This window comes from Podarcis cretensis (assembly GCF_951804945.1).
Source record: "Podarcis cretensis genome assembly, chromosome: 1".
Classification (NCBI taxonomy): domain Eukaryota; kingdom Metazoa; phylum Chordata; class Lepidosauria; order Squamata; family Lacertidae; genus Podarcis; species Podarcis cretensis.
In genome coordinates, this window is record NC_137170.1 from 130,482,871 (window position 1) to 130,502,223 (window position 19,353).

The 19,353-nt window shown below is 47.8% G+C and overlaps 1 protein-coding gene and 1 long non-coding RNA gene across 2 annotated transcripts in view; both read left to right on the forward strand.

Moving 5' to 3' along the window:
• The window catches only part of LOC307220863, a 176,447-nt gene that overhangs the window by 154,963 nt on the left and 2,131 nt on the right, over positions 1-19,353 (forward strand). The window lies entirely within an intron of this gene.
• The window catches only part of KIAA2012, a 176,296-nt gene that overhangs the window by 76,958 nt on the left and 79,985 nt on the right, over positions 1-19,353 (forward strand). The window contains exons 16-22 of the mRNA XM_079990599.1: positions 5,305-5,494; positions 6,356-6,482; positions 7,466-7,863; positions 10,419-10,627; positions 14,672-14,844; positions 16,210-16,429; positions 18,235-19,228. Of these exons, the coding sequence (XP_079846725.1) occupies positions 5,305-5,494; positions 6,356-6,482; positions 7,466-7,863; positions 10,419-10,627; positions 14,672-14,844; positions 16,210-16,429; positions 18,235-18,382 (1,465 nt within the window). The 3' untranslated portion in view covers positions 18,383-19,228. The remainder of the gene's footprint in view (positions 1-5,304; positions 5,495-6,355; positions 6,483-7,465; positions 7,864-10,418; positions 10,628-14,671; positions 14,845-16,209; positions 16,430-18,234; positions 19,229-19,353) is intronic.

Consider the following 19,353-nt stretch of genomic DNA (forward strand, 5'->3'; position numbering starts at 1 on the left):
ACTGCTACTGAAGGCACGTGAGCATAATGGTCACAAATCCAATACAGTGGTACCTCGGGTTACAGACGCTTCAGGTTACATACGCTTCAGGTTGCAGACTCCACTAACCCACAAATAGTACCTCAGGTAAATAACTTTGCTTCAGGATGAGGACAGAAATCGCGTGGTGGTGGAGCAGCAGCAGTGGGAGGCCCCATAGCTAAAGTGGTGCTTCAGGTTAAGAACAGTTTCAGGTTAAGAATGGACCTTCAGAACGAATTACGGTAAGTTCTTAACCCGAGGTACTGCTCACTGTACATTCAGGACAGGTGCTGTCCATAATAAATCCAGTTGCAGCAGACTTAACAGTTGGGTTGGCCCTCGTGGTCCCTTCCAACTGTTTTTGTTGCTTAGTCATTTAGTCGTGTCCGACTCTTCGTGACCCCCTGGACCAGAGCACGCCAGGCACTCCTGTCTTCCACTGCCTCCTGCAGTTTGGTCAGACTCATGCTGGTAGCTTCGAGAACACTGTCCCACCATCTCGTCCTCTGTCACCCCTTCTCCTAGTGCCCTCAATCTTTCCTCTCTTTTCCAGGGAGTCTTCTCTTCTCATGAGGTGGCCAAAGTATTGGAGCCTCAGCTTCACAATCTGTCCTTCCAGTGAGCACTCAGGGCTGATTTCCTTCAGAATGGATAGGATTGATCTTCTTGCAGTCCATGGGACTCTCAAGAGTCTCCTCCAGCACCACAATTCAAAAGCATCCATTTTTCGGCGATCAGCCTTCTTTATGGTCCAGCTCTCACTTCCATATATCCCTACTGGGAAAACCATAGCTTTCACTATACAGGCCTTTGTTGGCAAGGTGATGTCTCTGCTTTTTAAGATGCTGTCTAGGTTTGTCATTGCTTTTCTCCCAAGAAGCAGGCGTCTTTTAATTTTGTGACTGCTGTCACCATCTGCAGTGATCATGGAACCCAAGAAATTAAAATTTCTCACTGCCTCCATTTCTTCCCCTTCTATTTGCCAGGAGGTGATGGGACCAGTGGCCATGATCTTAGTTTTTTTGATGTTGAGCTTCAGTCCATATTTTGCACTCTCCTCTTTCACCCTCATTAAAAGGTTCTTTAATTCCTCCTCACTTTCTGCCATCAAGGTTGTGTCATCTGCATACCTGAGCTTGTTGATATTTCTTCCGGCATTCTTAATTCCGGTGTGGGATTCATCCAGCCCAGCCTTTCGCATGATGAATTCTGCATATAAGTTAAATAAGCAGGGAGACAATATACAGCCTTGTCGTACTCCTTTCCCAATTTTGAACCAATTTGTTATTCCATATCCAGTTCTAACTGTATCTTCTTGTCCCACATAGAGATTTCTCAGGAGACAGATGAGGTGATCAGGCACTTGCATTTCTTTAAGAACTTGCCATAGTTTGCTGTGGTCAACACAGTCAAATGCTTTTGCGTAGTCAATGAAGCAGAAGTAGATGTTTTTCTGAAATTCTCTAGCTTTCTCCATAATCCAGCACATGTTTGCAATTTGGTCTCTGGTTCCTCTGCCCCTTCGAAATCCAGCTTGCACTTCTGGGAGTTCTTGGTCCACATACTGCTTAAGCCTGCTTTGTAGAATTTTAAGGATAACCTTGCTAGTGTGTGAAATGAGTGCAATTGTGCGGTAGTTGGAGCATTCTTTGGCACTGCCCTTCTTTGGGATTTGGATGTAGACTGATCTTCTCCAATCCTCTGGCCACTGCTGAGTTTTCCAAATTTGCTGGCATATTGAGTGTAGCACCTTAACAGCATCATCTTTTAAAATTTTAAATAGTTTAAATAGTCTATTTAAAATTTTAAATAGTTCAGCTGGAATACCATCACTTCCACTGGCCTTGTTATTTGCAGTGCTTTCTAAGGCCCATTTGACTTCACTCTCCAGGATGTCTGGCTCAAGATCAGCAACCACACTACCTGGGGTGTACAAGCCATCCATATCTTTCTGGTATAATTCCTCTGTGTATTCTTGCCACCTCTTCTTGATGTCTTCTGCTTCTGCTTCTGTTAGGTCCTTTCCACTTTTGTCCTTCATTATGGTAATCTTTGTACAAAATGTTCCTTTCATATCTCCAATTTTCTTGAACAGATCTCTGTTTTTCCCATTCTGTTGTTTTCCTCTACAGTGGTGCCTCGCAAGACGAAAAGAATCCGTTCCGCGATTCTCTTTGTCTAGCGGTTTTTTCGTCTTGCAAAGCAAGCCCATTGACGGCTTAGCGGATTAGCGCTATTAGCGGTTTAGCGGTTTAGCGGCTTATCGGCTTAGTGGATAAGCGGCTTAGCGGCTTAGAAAAGGGGGGGGAGGGGAAAAAACCTGCAGGAACTCGCAAAACATTTTCGTCTTGCAAAGCAAGCCCATAGGAAATTCATTTTGCGAAGCACCTCCAAAACGGAAAACTCTTTCGTCTAGCGAGTTTTCCGTCTTGCGAGGCATTCGTCTTGCGGGGCACGACTGTATTTCTTTGCATTGCTCATTTAAGAAGGCCCTCTTGTTTCTCCTTGCTATTTTTTGGAAATCTGCATTCAATTTCCTGTATCTTTCACTGTCTCCCTCGCACTTTGCAGGTAGGTAAAGGTAAATGGAGGAAACAGGGCCAGCTTCAGTGGTGGATACCTTGAGTCTCATCATCCCAGAAGGCAAACACCACACTTGCTTGTCTGGGTTTCCAGAGAACAGAGGAACCTGAAGGCTTCCTTCAGGACAAGCCATGCCTACTTTTTCCTTGACTAGCCAACTGCAGGCAGCTCCGATGTTCCCCAACTTCCTTGTTGTTCCCAGTGGCTGCTGGCATCCCAGTTCCCCTATACATTATGGGGAGAGCACAATGCCCTAAAGACATACACCATCCCAGTCCTGGTGTGGGGCTTGGTGGCTGCTAGGAAGGGGGGGCACTTGAGAAAGTTGCTAGCCCAGCAGGGTGAACCGTTGGGGTGGGGCAGGTGGAGCCCTCCATTTCATTAACACTGCTTGAGGGAGATAACGTGCAAGACCTGAACACACGAGTGCGGACGCTAGTGAAACGAGTGTGCGGCAACAAGTTCCTCTATATGCCTCGGGTGTTCACAGGTGACGGAATTACCGTATTTTTCGCCCCATAGGATGCACCAGCCCATAGGACGCACCGGCCCATAGGACGCACCAAGTTTTTTTGGGGGGAAATAAAGGGAAAAAAATTATTTCCCCCCCCCCAGGCGCTTGTGGGGCCGGCAGCGGGGAGAAGCGCTCTTCTCCCCACCGCCTGCCTGCAGACCAGGTCCGGGGACAGCGGGAAGACGCACTGCGCCTCCCAACTGTCCCCGGAGCTTGCAGGGCCGGCAGCGGGGAGAAGCGCTCTTCTCCCCACCGCCCGCCTGCAGACCAGGTCCGGGGACAGCGGGAAGACACGCTGCGCCTCCCAGCTGTCCCTGGAGCTTGCGGGGCTGGCGCTGCAGCTCTCCTGAAGCCTGGAGAGCGAGAGGGGTCGGTGCGCACCGACCCCTCTCGCTCTCCAGGCATCAGCGAAAGCCTGCATTCACCCCATAGGACGCACATACATTTCCCCTTCATTTTTGGAGGGGAAAAAGTGCGTCCTATAGGGCAAAAAATACGGTACACAGTGCTTTAAGCATCATTTCAGGGGGCAAATTCTGCCTGACATTGTATAAACAAGAATTCCCTGACATTGTATAAACAAGAATACAATTTTGAGATTTTATATATATATATATATATATATATATATATATATATATATATATATATATTATATATAAAAGGTTACGGTGTAGGGTTTTCTTTTTTAAAAACCAAACACCCATTGAGCTTTTAGGGGACGCGGGTAGCGCTGTGGTTAAAACCTCAGCACCTAGGACTTGCCGATCGTATGGTAGGCGGTTCGAATCCCCACGGCGGCGTGAGCTCCCGTCGTTCGGTCCCAGCTCCTGCCCACCTAGCAGTTCGAAAGCACTCTTAAGTGCAAGTAGATAAATAGGGACCGCTTTATAGTGGGAAGGTAAACGGCGTTTCCGTGTGTTGCGCTGGTGCTGGCTCGCCAGCTGCAGCTTCGTCACGCTGGCCACGTGACCCGGAAGTGTCTTCGGACGGCGCCGGCTCACGGCCTCTTAAGCGAGATGAGCACGCAACCCCAGAGTCGGACACGACTGGCCCATACGGGCAGGGGTACCTTTACCTTTACCTAAAGGTAAAGAGACCCCTGACCATTAGGTCCAGTTGTGGCTAACTCTGGGGTTGCGGCACTCATCTCGCTTTATTGGCCGAGGGAGCCGGCGTACAGCTTCCGGGTCATGTGGCCAGCATGACTAAGCCGCTTCTGGTGAACCAGAGCAGCGCACGGAAACGCCGTTTACCTTCCCGCTGGAGCGGTACCATTCATCTACTTGCACTTTGACGTGCTTTCGAACTGCTAGGTTGGCAGGAGCAGGGACCGAGCAACGGGAGCTCACCCCGTCGCAGGGATTCGAACCGCTGACCTTCTGATTGGCAAGTTTTAGGCTCTATGGTTTAACCCACAGCGCCATCTGCGTCCCTTGCAGGTAGGTAGGTAGCATCTAAAGTTTCCATTTTATTATTGCAGTTTCTTCTTTCCATAGGAAAAGACCCCCTGTTTACCAAACATTCATCCTGACTTGCTTGCACGAAGCTTACACGGAGGTCACACGATGCCTGCTTTTCATTGAGCATTTGTTCTGATTTGTTGGCGGGGAGGGGATACGGCAATGAGCCACTCATCCTGATTTGCTTGCACAGAGGTTATATACATCATCCCATGATTGGCTGGTTTATTCCACTTTTTGTTGCATTTCCACCACTGCAAAAATTCTTTCTGATAGAAGCGGATTTGTCGCAAGCAGAACAGAGTGCTTTAACCCACTTTAATTGTGCAAACCTACCGTATTCTTTGCTCTATAAGACGCACCAGACCACAAGATGCACCTAGTTTTTGGAGGAGGAAAACAAGAAAAAAAATATTCTGAATCTCAGAAGCCAGAACAGCAAAAGGGATTGCTGTGCAGTGAAAGCAGCAATCCCTCTTGCTGTTCTGGCTTCTGGGATAGCTGCACAGCCTGCATTTGCTCCATAAGATGCACACACATTTCTCCTTACTTTTTAGGAGGGAAAAAGTGAGTCTTATAGAGCGAAAAATACGGTACATTTCTGGAATGCAGTGGAATCCCTTCTGCAAAGTGCTCACCATCTGTAGAGGGACCTCTGAGAATGTGTCTGTTAACTTTCCATGTGTTCGTCCCATCTGATTATTTCATACTGCTTTTTCAAAGGGAGAAGGTCTCTGAACTGGATAGCACCAACATGGAGATTCTTGACCACAGTGCTGAAATTGAGAAGGGCGCAAGAATGGGCACCCATTCATCTGAAAAACATCAGGTAGAAGAAGAAGATAAAGAAGAAGAAGAAGAAACATTGCCAGAGAAAACCAGAAAGCCAACTAAGGCCACTGATCCCAAGGCAGTGAGTGTAAACCATTGTGGAAAAATCTTTATGCAAACTGATTGGGACACACAGGGCAGGGCAAAGTGAGATGGACATTTTAGGGTACCACTAAAGGGAAGCAAATGGTTGATTCCCTCCCCCTCTTTCTTTTTCCATTCTCCTCCTGTGAAGAGGCTGCATCTTAATGTTTTAATGTTGTATTGTTTTTTAAATTGTATTTTAATCAACTTGTTTTTATTATTGGTTGTTAGCTGCCCTGAGCCCGGTTTGGCAGGTGAGGGCAGGGTATAAATAAAATTTATTATTATTATTATTATTATTATTATTATTATTATTATGCTCATTATTATATTTACTACTGTAATGGGAGGGTGCTGGTTTTCTGCCTCAGAAACCGAAGCATCTTAGACCACCTCTTAAGGCAGGGATAGCAAGCCCTGCAGATGTTTTTGGGCAACAAATTCCATCATCACTGACCATTGGGCCATGCTGCTGCGGCAGATGGGAGATGAAGTCCAACAAGATTGTGGGGGCTCAGGCTCCCCGTCCCTATTTTGTGGGGGGAGGAGAAGAAAATAGAGTGCCTGTTAGGGCTGGGTTGATATATTGATATATTGCCCAAAACAGCTTTGAAATTCATATTGTGATACCGGTTTCATAATTTTTGATCACAAATCATGGTGTGTGCCCTGTTCATAGAAGACCATCTTACTTGGCTATGAGTGATCGCCAAAGAAGAAAACAAAAGAACTCTTATCAAATTTTTAAATTTCCACCAAAACAAAAATATGCTATGCTAACCTGTATTTGGTTAAGCACTAAATTTCTTTCTTTTATCCCACCCTGTACTCTACACCCTTTTTCTTTCTTTACTAACAGGCTGCAGGTGTTGTTGAGGACAAAGTGAAGACGGGGCAGAAGAAACCTGAATCGGTGAGGACTGGAACTGTATTGAAAGTGCAGAAGAAGACGCTCAAGAAAGATAAACGGACAGATTTTGTTGTAGGTAAAGGAAAAAGCCATTTAAAAACTGAATGTTGTTCCTGTGTGAGGGATTCAGCCAGGGGTCAGAAACCTTTTCCAGCAGGGGGCCAGTCCACTGTCCCTCAGACCATGTGGGGGGGCTGGACTATTTTTTTTTTATTTAAAAAATGAACGAATTCCTATGCCCCACAAATAACCAGGAGATGCATTTTAAATAAAAGCATACATTCTACTCATGTAAAAACACACTGATTCACTCTCTAGTGAGGAAGCCTCACGGAAAACAGTGGAACTTACTTATGGCAGTTTACATTTCTTAGTTCTTATGTACTGAGTTGAATAGGATTCAGAATGCAGCAGTCTGATTGGTCCTAGAACAATAGGATCCAGAATGCAGCAGTCTGATTGGTCCTAGAACAATAGGATCCAGAATGCAGCAGTCTGATTGGTCCACAGAAGCCACCCAATCCAGCTCCAGGTGGAAGTGAATCTGCAACCTGATTGGCCTACAGGTGAATCCTGGAATTAGCCAATCACGTGGGGCCCATTGTGTAAATAATGCATATAAATCAGACATTCTGGGGGAACTTCCATTCCTCCCCACCTCCTCACAATAAAGAGCATGAAATCCACTCTCGACTCCGAGTATATTTCACAAACTTTCTTTGGAACTTGAACATCTGATGTGGCTTCCGCGGCTTCCAATTGGCTGCAGGAGCTTCTTGCAGCCAATCAGAAGTCACACTTTGGTTTCCGAACATTTTGGAAGTCGAACGGATTTTTTAAAAAATGCTAGGGCTAAACTATATGTTATACAAATACAGTCATACCGGATTCCGTTTGTCTTCCAAGGTATGACTGTATTTGTATAACACATAGTTTGGCCCTAGTGTTTTTAAAAAATATTTTGCATGCCCAGAAAACCTTGTGCAATAGTTTCACGAGATAATCTCAGGTGCAGCTCCTGTGTCATCGTTGTATGTGTGTGTGTTTGTCTTTTCGCAGGGAAACCAAAACAGAAGAAGGCTGTTGGGAAAAGAGTTCCTTATGCCAAAGAGAAGTCGGCAGGTGTCAAAAGATCAGAGGCTGCCGAGGACCCAAACCATGATGAAGAAAAAGGCGATGCGGCTGTTGAAATAGAGCAGATCAGTTCTCTTGTCGGAGGAGAAGACGAAGAGGAAAAGGGAGGCTTTTCGGATCAAAGCCCTCCTCCTTCCAGCCCTCTCAGGGAAGAACCCCTCTTGCCACTTGAAGAAGGTGAAGAACCTTCTGCTGGATATGTTCTCCATCCTTCTGGACCTCATGCCGTTCCTGCTGATGAGACAGCTGCTGTTGCCCGCCCAGTAGTTGCCCCTGCAGATGGCTCCCAGCCTGACACAGCTCTGAGCAATGACCCTCCAGAGGTAAACAATGTCATTTTCCTGAAGAGCTGCTTTCTGAGTTCATTCTTGAACCATTTAGGAAGGGAGGTGTCAGATCCACGCAACCAGGGAGACCCATGCAGCCAGGCCAACACAAATGTTCTTGCCGCCTTTAAGCTTTCTCGCAGCTGTGCGAGAGGTACTCTTAGATCATCCATGCGGCTGGATCTAAAAAGCCAGGAATGCAAGTTATGTTGTTGTTTAGTCGTTTAGTCGTGTCCGACTCTTCGTGACCCCATGGACCAGAGCACACCAGGCACTCCTGTCTTCCACTGCCTCCCGCAGTTTGGTCAGACTCATGTTTGTAGCTTCGAGAACACTGTCCAACCATCTCATCCTCTGTCGTCCCCTTCTCCTTGTGCCCTTCATCTTTCCCAACATCAGGGTCTTTTCCAGGGAGTCTTCTCTTCTCATGAGGTGGCCAAAGTATTGGAGCCTCAGCTTCAGGATCTGTCCTTCCAGTGAGCACTCAGGGCTGATTTCCTTCAGAATGGATAGGTTTGATCTTCTTGCAGTCCATGGGACTCTCAATAGTCTCCTCCAGCACCAGAATTCAAAAGCATCAATTCTTCGGCGATCAGCCTTCTTTATGGACCAGCTCTCACTTCCATACATCACTACTGGGAAAAATGCAAGTTATACCTGAGGACTAAGAACACATTGCATTAAATGCATGCAAGTGCTTTCAATGTGGATGTAAAGGTAAAGGTAAAGGGACCCCTGACCATTAGGTCCAGTCGTGACCGACTCTGGGGTTGCGGCGCTCATCTCGCTTTACTGGCCGAGGGAGCTGGTGTACAGCTTCTGGGTCGTGTGGCCAGCATGACTAAGCCACTTCTGGCGAACCAGAGCAGAGCACGGAAACGCCATTTACCTTCCCGCTGGAAGGTATTTATTTATCTACTTGCACTTGACGTGCTTTCGAACTGCTAGGTTGGCAGGAGCTGGGACCGAGCAACGGGAGCTCACCCCGTCGTGGGGATTCGAACCGCCGAGCCCAAGGCTCTGCGGTTTAGATGTAGGTGATTCTTAAAGCTGATACTTGAAAGGGTGGTGATTTTCACTGGGACCACAATGTGTAGGGAGGGGGGGAGGTTTAGCTCTTCCCTCCCCAGCTGCAATCCCTATCAAAATCCCACCCCCATCTCTTGCAAGGCAATTCCCTTAAGATGAAAGTGTCCATTGCTGCCCTGAAGCTGTTTTTCTAAGAATAATTTCCACCGGTGAGCAGGAGTATACTGAGGACTGTGGCTGGAAGGGCAATGTGCCTTTCCTCCGTACATGAATCCCCCTTTCAGTATTACTTTTTTTAAAAACCCACTGGCCAAGGTTGCGTGCTATGCATTTATTGGAATGTGTTCAGTTAGGTCTCGAGGAATCTTTTGCCCCACGTGGGACTCCAGAAACGCAAGTTTTCCCCCCCAATATTCACAAGATGCCGTTCTCATCAAAACGTCCACCCCTTCACAATTTAATCTAGATTTACTGTTTCCATGTTTTGGTTTCTGGTTTGGGTCTGGGTTGGTTTTTTTACATATCAGTTTTCCTGCAGAAAGGATAGATCCCAATTAAAGAGGGTGGGGTGGGAATATGGGATGGCATTCGGATGCAGACAATGCAAGGTGCGCGGAGTTCACCGTAAACTGGTGCGTGGAAGCATCCTGAGTCACAGCAAAGGCAAACTCCACATGGTTAACGATGTCAAAAGAGCCCTTCTGGATCAGGCCCAAGGCCCATCTCGTTCAGCATCCTGTTCTCATAGTGTAGCCTTATTAGACTTTACCGACTGGTGGGGTCTGCGTTGCTCCCAGGAGGAAGAAAGGAAGTCAACTGACACCAAGGTTGATTCAGAGAAAGAGTTTATTCTGCTCTCCGGATAGCAGAAGGCACTTGCGTGGTCAGTTCACAGCAAGTCCAAAGAGAAAGAAATTTAATGCAGTATATATATCCTCCAGGCACCCTCTCCCCCCTTCCCCAGGAATCCAGCCACGTCAGCTTATACATGCAGGTTGACACCACAGATGTTCCTGCTCCGGTACTCTTAACCATAAAAGGGTGTTCCTCTTCCTGTACTCTTGGCCATATAAGGGTATTCTTGTTCTGGCACTCTTATCTTGGGGTAAGAAGGTCACCAACTCTCCTGGCGCTGTTCCCGGACTAGGTCTGTGCGTCAGAGTGTGGTCAGGATGTAAGATAAGACCCAGACGTGCCAACCCTGCTCCACTGGAACAGCCAAGGCCATCTATTGCCGTCACGGACTGATAAGGGAGAGGGGTTTGAGCACTTGTTTATACAGCTGGCTTTCTGTTTATACATTGACTCAAGCTCAAGCTTCCTGAGCTTGAAAAGCTCAAGTTAATGCATTTTAGAAATGCTCCCTTGGAGAAGGAAAATGGGGATTTGGGGTCAGTTTCAAACTCACTGCACAGAAACCCATTCCTTCACTAGCAGCCAACCAGATACCTCCAGGGAAACCCTTGAGCAGAACCTAAGCACAATAGCACACTCTCTCCCCTCTCCCCCTTTGTGCTTCCCAGCCACTGGACCCGCCTCGGAACAAGCAGGAGGAGAAACTCTCGCGAGAGCAAATGATAGCCGAGAGGGCAGAGAAGAGGCGGCTTGCAGTGGAGAGAAAACGGAGGGAGCAGGAGGAGCGGAAGCGGAAGGAGCAGGAAGAGCAGGAGCGCATGGAGAGGATGAAAGAAGAAATGGAACAGGAGCAGCAGAGGAGGATGGCAGAGATACGGTTAGTGAGGGAGGGGGAAGATGCCCACCATCGGGGGCAGGAGAATGAGCAGGAAATACACACACCCCTCTCCAAATATAGCAGGGCCAACTTGCCATACGAACCACAGATATCTGTCAGCCTGCAGTGTATCCTCAGTGTCCTACAAAACTCCCTGCATTTCTTCCAACATGCAGCCTCCCTCCCTGCCTTTCTTCCAACACCCAGCCTCCCTCCCTGCATGTCTTCCAATACCCAGCCTCCCTCCCTGCATGTCTTCCAACACCCAACCTCCCTCCCTGCATTTCTTCCAACACCCAGCCTCCCTCCCTGCATTTCTTCCAACACCCAGCCTCCCTCCCTGCCTTTCTTCCAACACCCAGCCTCCCTCTCTGCCTTTCTTCCAACACCCAGCCTCCCTCCCTGCATTTCTTCCAACACCCAGCCTCCCTCCCTGCCTTTCTTCCAACACCCAGCCTCCCTCCCTGCCTTTCTTCCAACACCCAGCCTCCCTCCCTGCATGTCTTCCAACACCCAGCCTCCCTCCCTGCCTTTCTTCCAACACCCAGCCTCCCTCCCTGCCTTTCTTCCAACACCCAGCCTCCCTCCCTGCATTTCTTCCAACACCCAGCCTCCCTCCCTGCATTTCCTCCAACACCCAGCCTCCCTACCTGCATTTCCTCCAACACCCAGCCTCCCTACCTGCATTTCCTCCAACACCCAGCCTCCCTACCTGCATTTCCTCCAACACCCAGCCTCCCTCCCTGCATTTCTTCCAACACCCAGCCTCCCTCCCTGCATTTCCTCCAACACCCAGCCTCCCTCCCTGCATTTCCTCCAACACCCAGCCTCCCTCCCTGCATTTCCTCCAACACCCAGCCTCCCTCCCTGCATTTCCTCCAACACCCAGCCTCCCTCCCTGCATTTCCTCCAACACCCAGCCTCCCTCCCTGCATTTCCTCCAACACCCAGCCTCCCTCCCTGCATGTCTTCCAACACCCAGCCTCCCTTCCTGCATGTCTTCCAACACCCAGCCTCCCTCCCTGCCTTTCTTCCAACACCCAGCCTCCCTCCCTGCATGTCTTCCAACACCCAGCCTCCCTCCCTGCCTTTCTTCCAACACCCAGCCTCCCTCCCTGCATGTCTTCCAACACCCAGCCTCCCTCCCTGCCTTTCTTCCAACACCCAGCCTCCCTCCCTGCATGTCTTCCAACACCCAGCCTCCCTCCCTGCATTTCCTCCAACACCCAGCCTCCCTCCCTGCATTTCTTCCAACACCCAGCCTCCCTCCCTGCATTTCCTCCAACACCCAGCCTCCCTCCCTGCATTTCTTCCAACACCCAGCCTCCCTCCCTGCCTTTCTTCCAACACCCAGCCTCCCTCCCTGCCTTTCTTCCAACACCCAGCCTCCCTCCCTGCCTTTCTTCCAACACCCAGCCTCCCTCCCTGCATTTCTTCCAACACCCAGCCTCCCTCCCTGCATTTCCTCCAACACCCAGCCTCCCTCCCTGCATTTCCTCCAACACCCAGCCTCCCTCCCTGCATGTCTTCCAACACCCAGCCTCCCTCCCTGCATTTCCTCCAACACCCAGCCTCCCTCCCTGCATTTCCTCCAACACCCAGCCTCCCTCCCTGCATCCATTCCATCAGATATGTCGATATTCTTTATTGTTTTATAGATGCACATCAGCACACAAAAATTTACAGTTTTTAACTCCATTGCCTCCCCACCCCCGGAATTTGCATTCTGACAGTCAAAAGCGATGTTGCCAATTCAGAAACCTTCATTCAAACTTGTCCAATTTGCCTTTGGATCAGAATGTGGTACTAACGGTCCTAGTGTAGGCCGACCACAGTTACATCCCAAACCCGAAGCAAATGAAAACCGATATTTGCAAAACCGAACTTGTAAATATTAAGGGTGATTCAGGTTTCCTGGCAGATTCCCATGCTAGACCAGCAAATGATTCCTAGACTTGTTTCCCCTTTATTTATGCTGCGGCAACACTAATCCGTAAAAACGCTATGAAAGGCTATTTTAAAAAGTTAAATAGTTCTCAGTGCCATTTCCCATTGCCCTCTGGTGTCACATTTTTATAACCCATTTTTTAACGTTATAACAGACCAGTGTAGGTTCGCCCTATAGCAGTGATGGCCAAACTTGGCCCTCCAGCTGTTTTGGGACTACCGTTCCCATCATCCTTGACCACTGGTCCTGTTAGCTAGGGATGATGGGAGATGTAGTCCCAAAACAGTTGGAGGGCCAAGGTTGGTCATCGCTGCCCTGTGGAATGCACTGGCTGGCTATCTTGCCCTTTTATTAGATATGGGATGGGGAGCCACTGTGGTGTAGTGCTTAAGAGCGGTAGTCTCGTAATCTGGGGAACCGGGTTCGCGTCTCCGCTCCTCCACATGCAGCTGCTGGGTGACCTTGGGCTAGTCACACTTCTCTGAAGTCTCTCAGCCTCACTCACCTCACAGAGTGTTTGTTGTGGGGGGGAAGGGAAAAAGAGAGTGTTAGCCGCTTTGAGACTCCTTAGGGTAGTGATAAAGCGGGATATCAAATCCAAACTCTTCTTCTTCTTCTGCAGCCCTTAAGAATAAGAATAAGAATAATTTATTATTTATACCCCGCCCATCTGGCTGGGCTTCCCCAGCCACTCTGGGCGGCTTTCAAAAAAATATTAAAATACTGTAATACATCAAACATTAAAAGTTTCCCTAAACAGGGCTGCCTTCAGATGTCTTCTAAAAGTCTGGTCGTTGTTGTTCTCTTTGACATCTGATAGGAGGGCGTTCCACAGGGAGGGCGCCACTACCAAGAAGGCCCTCTGCCCGGTTCCCTGTAACTTGGCTTCTCGCAGTGAGGGAACCGCCAGAAAGCCCTCGATGCTGGACCTTCAAATAGTGTTGGGCTACAGTTTCCACCATCCCCTGACCATTGGCCATGCTGGCTGGGCCCGATGGGAGCTGGAGTCCAGCAACATCTGGGAGGACCACGGATTCTTCATCCCTATATGCTAAACTCCTCTCCCTTGTCTTGTGGGTCCCCTTGTTTTTGCCCTGCGTGCCCATTACCTACCTGGGCCTTCCCTCCAACGGATGCCTCTTCGTTTTATTTTTTTATTTTTTTAAAATAATATTTATTCAACTTTTAAAGATTACAAAGAGAAAAAACAAAAAACAAAAAAGAGAAAAATAAAAAAGACAGAAAAAATACAAGCAATTAAAAAAACCACACACAGATCAAACCTTTACATAACTTTCTTTCCTTTGCTTATTTCCTTGACCTCCTCACACCTCCCTTTTTTGTATTCTAGTTCAATTAGATATTTCAGCAAATCCTTTCCAGCTTTGTTTTTATCCGATTAATTTATCTTAATATACTGTAATTTTACATTCTCGTCTTTCACCAATTAACAAATCCATTTTTACCTAATCCTTTATATCATTTCTGCTAAAACCACATTACTTCATTCCAACATCCTTCTAACATTCCTTAATTTTGCAATGTTTCTGTAGATAAACTTTAAATTTTTTCCAATCTTCTTCCACCGACTCTTCACCTAGGTCTCGGATTCTGCCAGTCATTTCTGCCAGTTCCATATAGTCCATCACTTTCATCTGCTATTCTTCCCGGGTGGGTAGATCTTGTGTCTTCCAATACTTCGCGATGAGTATTCTTGCTGCTGTTGTTGCATACATAAAGAAAGTTCTGTCCTTCTTTGGCACCAATTGGCCGACCATGCCCAGGAGAAAGGCCTCTGGTTTCTTCTGAAAGGTATATTTAAGTACCTTTTTCATTTCATTATAGATCATCTCCCAGAAAGTCTTAATCCTTGGGCACGTCCACCAAAGGTGAAAGAATGTACCTTCAATCTCTTTACATTTCCAACATTTATCGGGCAAATGATAAATTTTTGCAAGCTTGACTGGTGTCATGTACCACCTATATATCATTTTCATTATATTCTCTCTTAAGGCATTACATGCCGTGAACTTGATACCTGTGGTCCATAACTGTTCCCAGCCAGCCATCATAATGTGGATGCCTCTTCGTTTTAGTCTAAGGAAACAGCAGCTGGAAGAAGAGCGCCGGCGGCAGGAAGAGGAAGCAGCAAGGCAGCGGCAAGCTGAGAAGGTAGCCCAGGAACGTGCCCGGCACCAGCAGGAGGAGCTCCGCAGGAAACTCCTGGAAATGCAGAAGAAAAAGCAGGAGGAGGAGCGAGAACGCGCAGGTACGCCAAGGCAGGCCTTAGTGTCCGGATCAGTTCCAGGTCTGAAGTGGGGGGGAAACCTTGATAAGATGCCCTCCATGGTCTCCTCCTGTCAGTCAGTGTGGCCCCCTATTCTGTGAGCTTATCCACTGGCACTACAAGCTACCATTTTACTGGCATTGGCTCCCAGTATGTTTCCAAGCACAATTCAAAGTGTTGGTGTTGACCTTTAAAGCCCTAAACGGCCTCAGCCTAGTATACCTGAAGGAGCGTCTCCACCTCCATCGTTCTGCCCGGACACTGAGTTCCAGCGCCGAGGGCCTTCTGGCGGTTCCCTCATTGCGAGAAGTGAGGTTACAGGGAACCAGACAGAGGGCCTTCTTGGTAGTGGCACCTGCCCTGTGGAACGCCCTCCCAGCAGATGTCAAGGCAATAAACAACTATTTTACTTTTAAAAGACAACTGAAGGCAGCCCTGTTTAGGGAAGTTTTTAATATTTAATGCTGTGTTGTTTTTAACACTCGATTGGAAGCTGCCCAGAGTGGCTGGGGAAACTCAGCCAGATGGGCGGGGTATAAATAAATTATTATTATTATTATTATTATTATTATTATTATTATTATTATTATTTCTCACAAAGCCCTTGAGTGCCCAGTACCACATCATGCTGGGATGCTGTGGCATGTTAAGATGGCAGCCCTGTGTGTGTGTGTGTGTGTGTGTGTCCTTTTAAATATATTACTATATAATACTAATTGGGTACTCCACTTATCTCTGGACTTCAAACTGATCACAGCAGCTATCAACTATTATTATTATTATTATTAATTGAATTTTTATTCCACTCTCAGGGCGGTTCACAGAACAAAATCAGAATATAAAAACCACAATATATATAATCAAAATAAAAACAAGAATTCAATAACACACCCGCAAAAAAGACCACATTTTAAAAACGCATTAGATGTCAATCAAATCAACCAAAGGCCTGGTTAAAAAGGAACGTTTTTGCCTGACGCCTAAAGGTGTATAATGAAGGCGCCAGGCAAACCTCCCTGGGGAGAGCATTCCACAGACGGGGAGCCAAAGCTGAGAAGGCCCCGTTCTCGTGTTGCCACCTTCCGAACCTCTTGAGGAGGAGGCACACAAAGGAGGGCCTCAGAAGATGATCTCAGGCCTGGGTAGGTTCATATGGAAAGAGGCAGTCCTTGAGGTATTGCGGTCCTGAGCTATTTAAAGCTTTATAGGTCTAAACCAGCATTTTGAATTGGGCCCTGAAACTAATTTGTAGCCAGTGCAGTCGGACCAGGATCGGTGTAATATGCTCAAACAGTGTAATATGCTATATTACACCAACTACTATCTATAACTATCTCTTTCCCTTAGAAGCGGAGAAGCGGAGGCAGAAAGAAAGGGAAATGCAGCTGGAAGAGGAGCGCCGACTCTTAGCCGAGATGGCAGAAGAGAAGCGCTTGGAGTACGAGAGAAGGAAGCAGGAAGAAGAGGAGCGAGTGAGGCATGAGGCTGAGGAGAGAAGGAGAAGGGAAGAGGAAGAGGCTAGACTTGCATTAGAGGAAGCAAAGAGACAAGCCTTACTACTGGCAAGGTACACGGCTTCGTAAGATTTATCTGAAACTCTTGAGAATCAGTGCCAAACCAATTGAGGTCGTAGAGATTGCCATTCAAGTTCTAAATGGCTGCTCCATGGGGTAGGAAACCTTTGGTCTGCCAGGTGTTGATGAACTACCGTATTTTTCGCTCTATAGGACGCACTTTTCCCCCTCCAAAAATTAAGGGGAAATGTGTGTGCGTCCTATGGAGCGAATGCAGGCTCCTTGGCTTCAGCGATAGCAACACGAAGCCTCCGAAGCACAGAGCGAGCACTCCCTCCGCGCTCTGGAGGCTTCGCGTTGCTTTCGCTGAAGCCCGGAGAGCGAGAGGCGTCAGTGCGCACCGACCCCTCTCGCTCTCCAGGCTTCAGGGATAGCAAGTTCCCGCTGCTCTCCAGAGGCTTCGGGTTCCTTTTGCTGAAGCCGGGAGAACAAGACTCTCCTGGCTTCAGCAGAGAGGGAGAGCTGCGCAGCGCCCCTTCAGCGAAGCGGGAGGAGAAATGGAAGGGGCTCCGTTTCTCCTGCCGCTTCGCTGAAGGGGCACTGAGCAGAGAGGGGGACATTTTTTTTTTTTCTTGCTCTCCCCCTCTAAAACAAGGCGCGTCCTATGGTCCGGTGCGTCCTATAGAGCGAAAAATACGGTACATTTCTCATCAGCACCAGGCAGTATGCCCAATGAGCAGGGATTATGGGAGTTGAAGTTCCACAACAAGGGCCAGAGGTTCCCCACACTTAAAGGATAAGGTCTCCCATACCAGCAGCCTGTCTGGTCCTTAAGATCTGTTGGGGAGGTTCTGGCTGGGGCATGACTAGTTCAGCTGTGAAACAGGGCCTTATCTGTGACTGCACCTAGATTATAGGACTCCCTGCCTCTAGACGCGAATACTTGGCCTCTTGTCTCCTTACCATCTGGCCAAGATATTCAAAGCCATTTGATCTCGGTGTTTTAATGGATTGAGGCCCCATGGTTTTTAAGCTGCTTTTGGCCTACCTTAAAGGTAAAAATAAAGGGAACCCTGAACATTAGGTCCAGTTGTGACTGACTCCGGGGCTGCGGCGCTCATCTCGCCTTATTGGCCGAGGGAGCCGGCATACAGCTTCCGGGTCATGTGGCCAGCATGACTAAGCCGCTTCTGGCAAACCAGAGCAGTGCACAGAAACGCTGTTTACCTTCCCGCCAGAGCGGTACCTATTTATCTACTTGCACTTTGACATGCTTTCAAACTGCTAGGTTGGCAGGAGCAGGGACCGAGCAACGGGAGCTCACCCCATCGCGGGGATTCGAACCGCCGACCTTCTGATCGGCAAGTCCTAGGCTCTGTGGTTTAACCCACAGCGCCACCCGCGTCCCTTGGCCTACCTTACCTAGGTCTGATTTAGTGTTTCATTCCCTGCTGTTTCATTGTTTTATGTCATTAGTTGTGTGGTTTTTTAAAAAATATTGTAAACCACCCTAAGGACAAGTTACCGTATTTTTTGCTCTAGAAGACTCACTTTTTCCCTCCTAAAAAGTAAGGGGAAATGTGTGTGCGTCTTATGGAGCGAATGCAGGCTGCGCAGCTATCCCAGAAGCCAAAACAGGAAGAGGGATTGCTGCTTTCACTGCGTAGTGATCCCTCTTGCTGTTCTGGCTTCTGAGATTCAGAATATTTTTTTTCTTATTTTCCTCCTCCAAAAACTAGGTGCGTCTTCTGGTCTGGTGCGTCTTATAGAGCGAAAAATACGGTATATACACTGTACAACAGAAAGTAATGGCCTGAGTTACCTTTTTACTGATATTCATCCACCTCTCTGCTTTCAGACAAAGGGCGGACTTGGAAAAGGAGAAGGAATTCCATTATAAGCTGCTTGTGGAAGCTGGAGGGCTAGAACGACGGCAAGCAATTTCACGCCCATGGGTTTATTCCTATTTCCAGCATCCTTTTTTAAATGTGGGAGATGAGGATTAAAGAGCGATAACTTTTCCCAAGAACAACTCGCATCCACGTAGCTGTGTCGTTCTCGCCTTACTCCAAAATGTCAGCATCCAGTTATTCACTTGTATTTAATTCAGTAGAGGCTGTTAATCCACATGATGAGAGCTGTTGCGTTCTGACTTAACCATCTCGCCGATTCCCAGTCAAAAGCTATTGCCAAAGCCCTCTTTCTAAAACAAGCAACGGAGGGGGGAAATGGCTTAATCTGGACAACTGGGCAATTTTGGACACTGGGCATTATTTGTCGGCAAGGAGACCTGGAGAGTCTGGAGAACCCACCATTGGAGAAGTCAGCTGTCAGTGAAATCGAATTAAAGTGGCACTCCGTGTTCTAAAACACGAACAGCAGATTGGTAAGCCATAGGCAACATCAAGAAAATGAAGATCATGGCCACTGGTCCCATCACCTCCTGGCAAATAGAAGAAATGGAGGCAGTGAGAGATTTTACTTTCTTGGGCTCCATGATCACTACAGATGGTGACAGCAGTCACAAAATTAAAAGGCGCTTGCTTCTTGGGAGAAAAGCAATGACAAACCTAAACAGCATCTTAAAAAGCAGAGACATCACCTTGCCGACAAAGGTCCGTATAATTAAAGCTATGGTTTTCCCAGTAGTGATGTATGGAAGTGAGAGCTGGACCATAAAGAAGGCTGATTGCTGAAGAATTGATGCTTTTGAATTATGGTACTGGAGGAGAATCTTGAGAGTCCCATGGACTGCAAGAAGATCAAACCCATCCATTCTTAAGGAAATCAGCCCTGAGTGCTCACTGGAAGGACAGATCCTGAAGCTGAGATTCCCTGGAAAAGACCCTGGTGTTAGGAAAGATTGAGGGCAAAAGGAGAAGGGGACGACAGAGGACGAGGTGGTTGGATAGTGTTCTTGAAGCTACCAGCATGACTTTGACCAAACTGCGGGAGGCAGTGGAAGACAGGAGTGCCT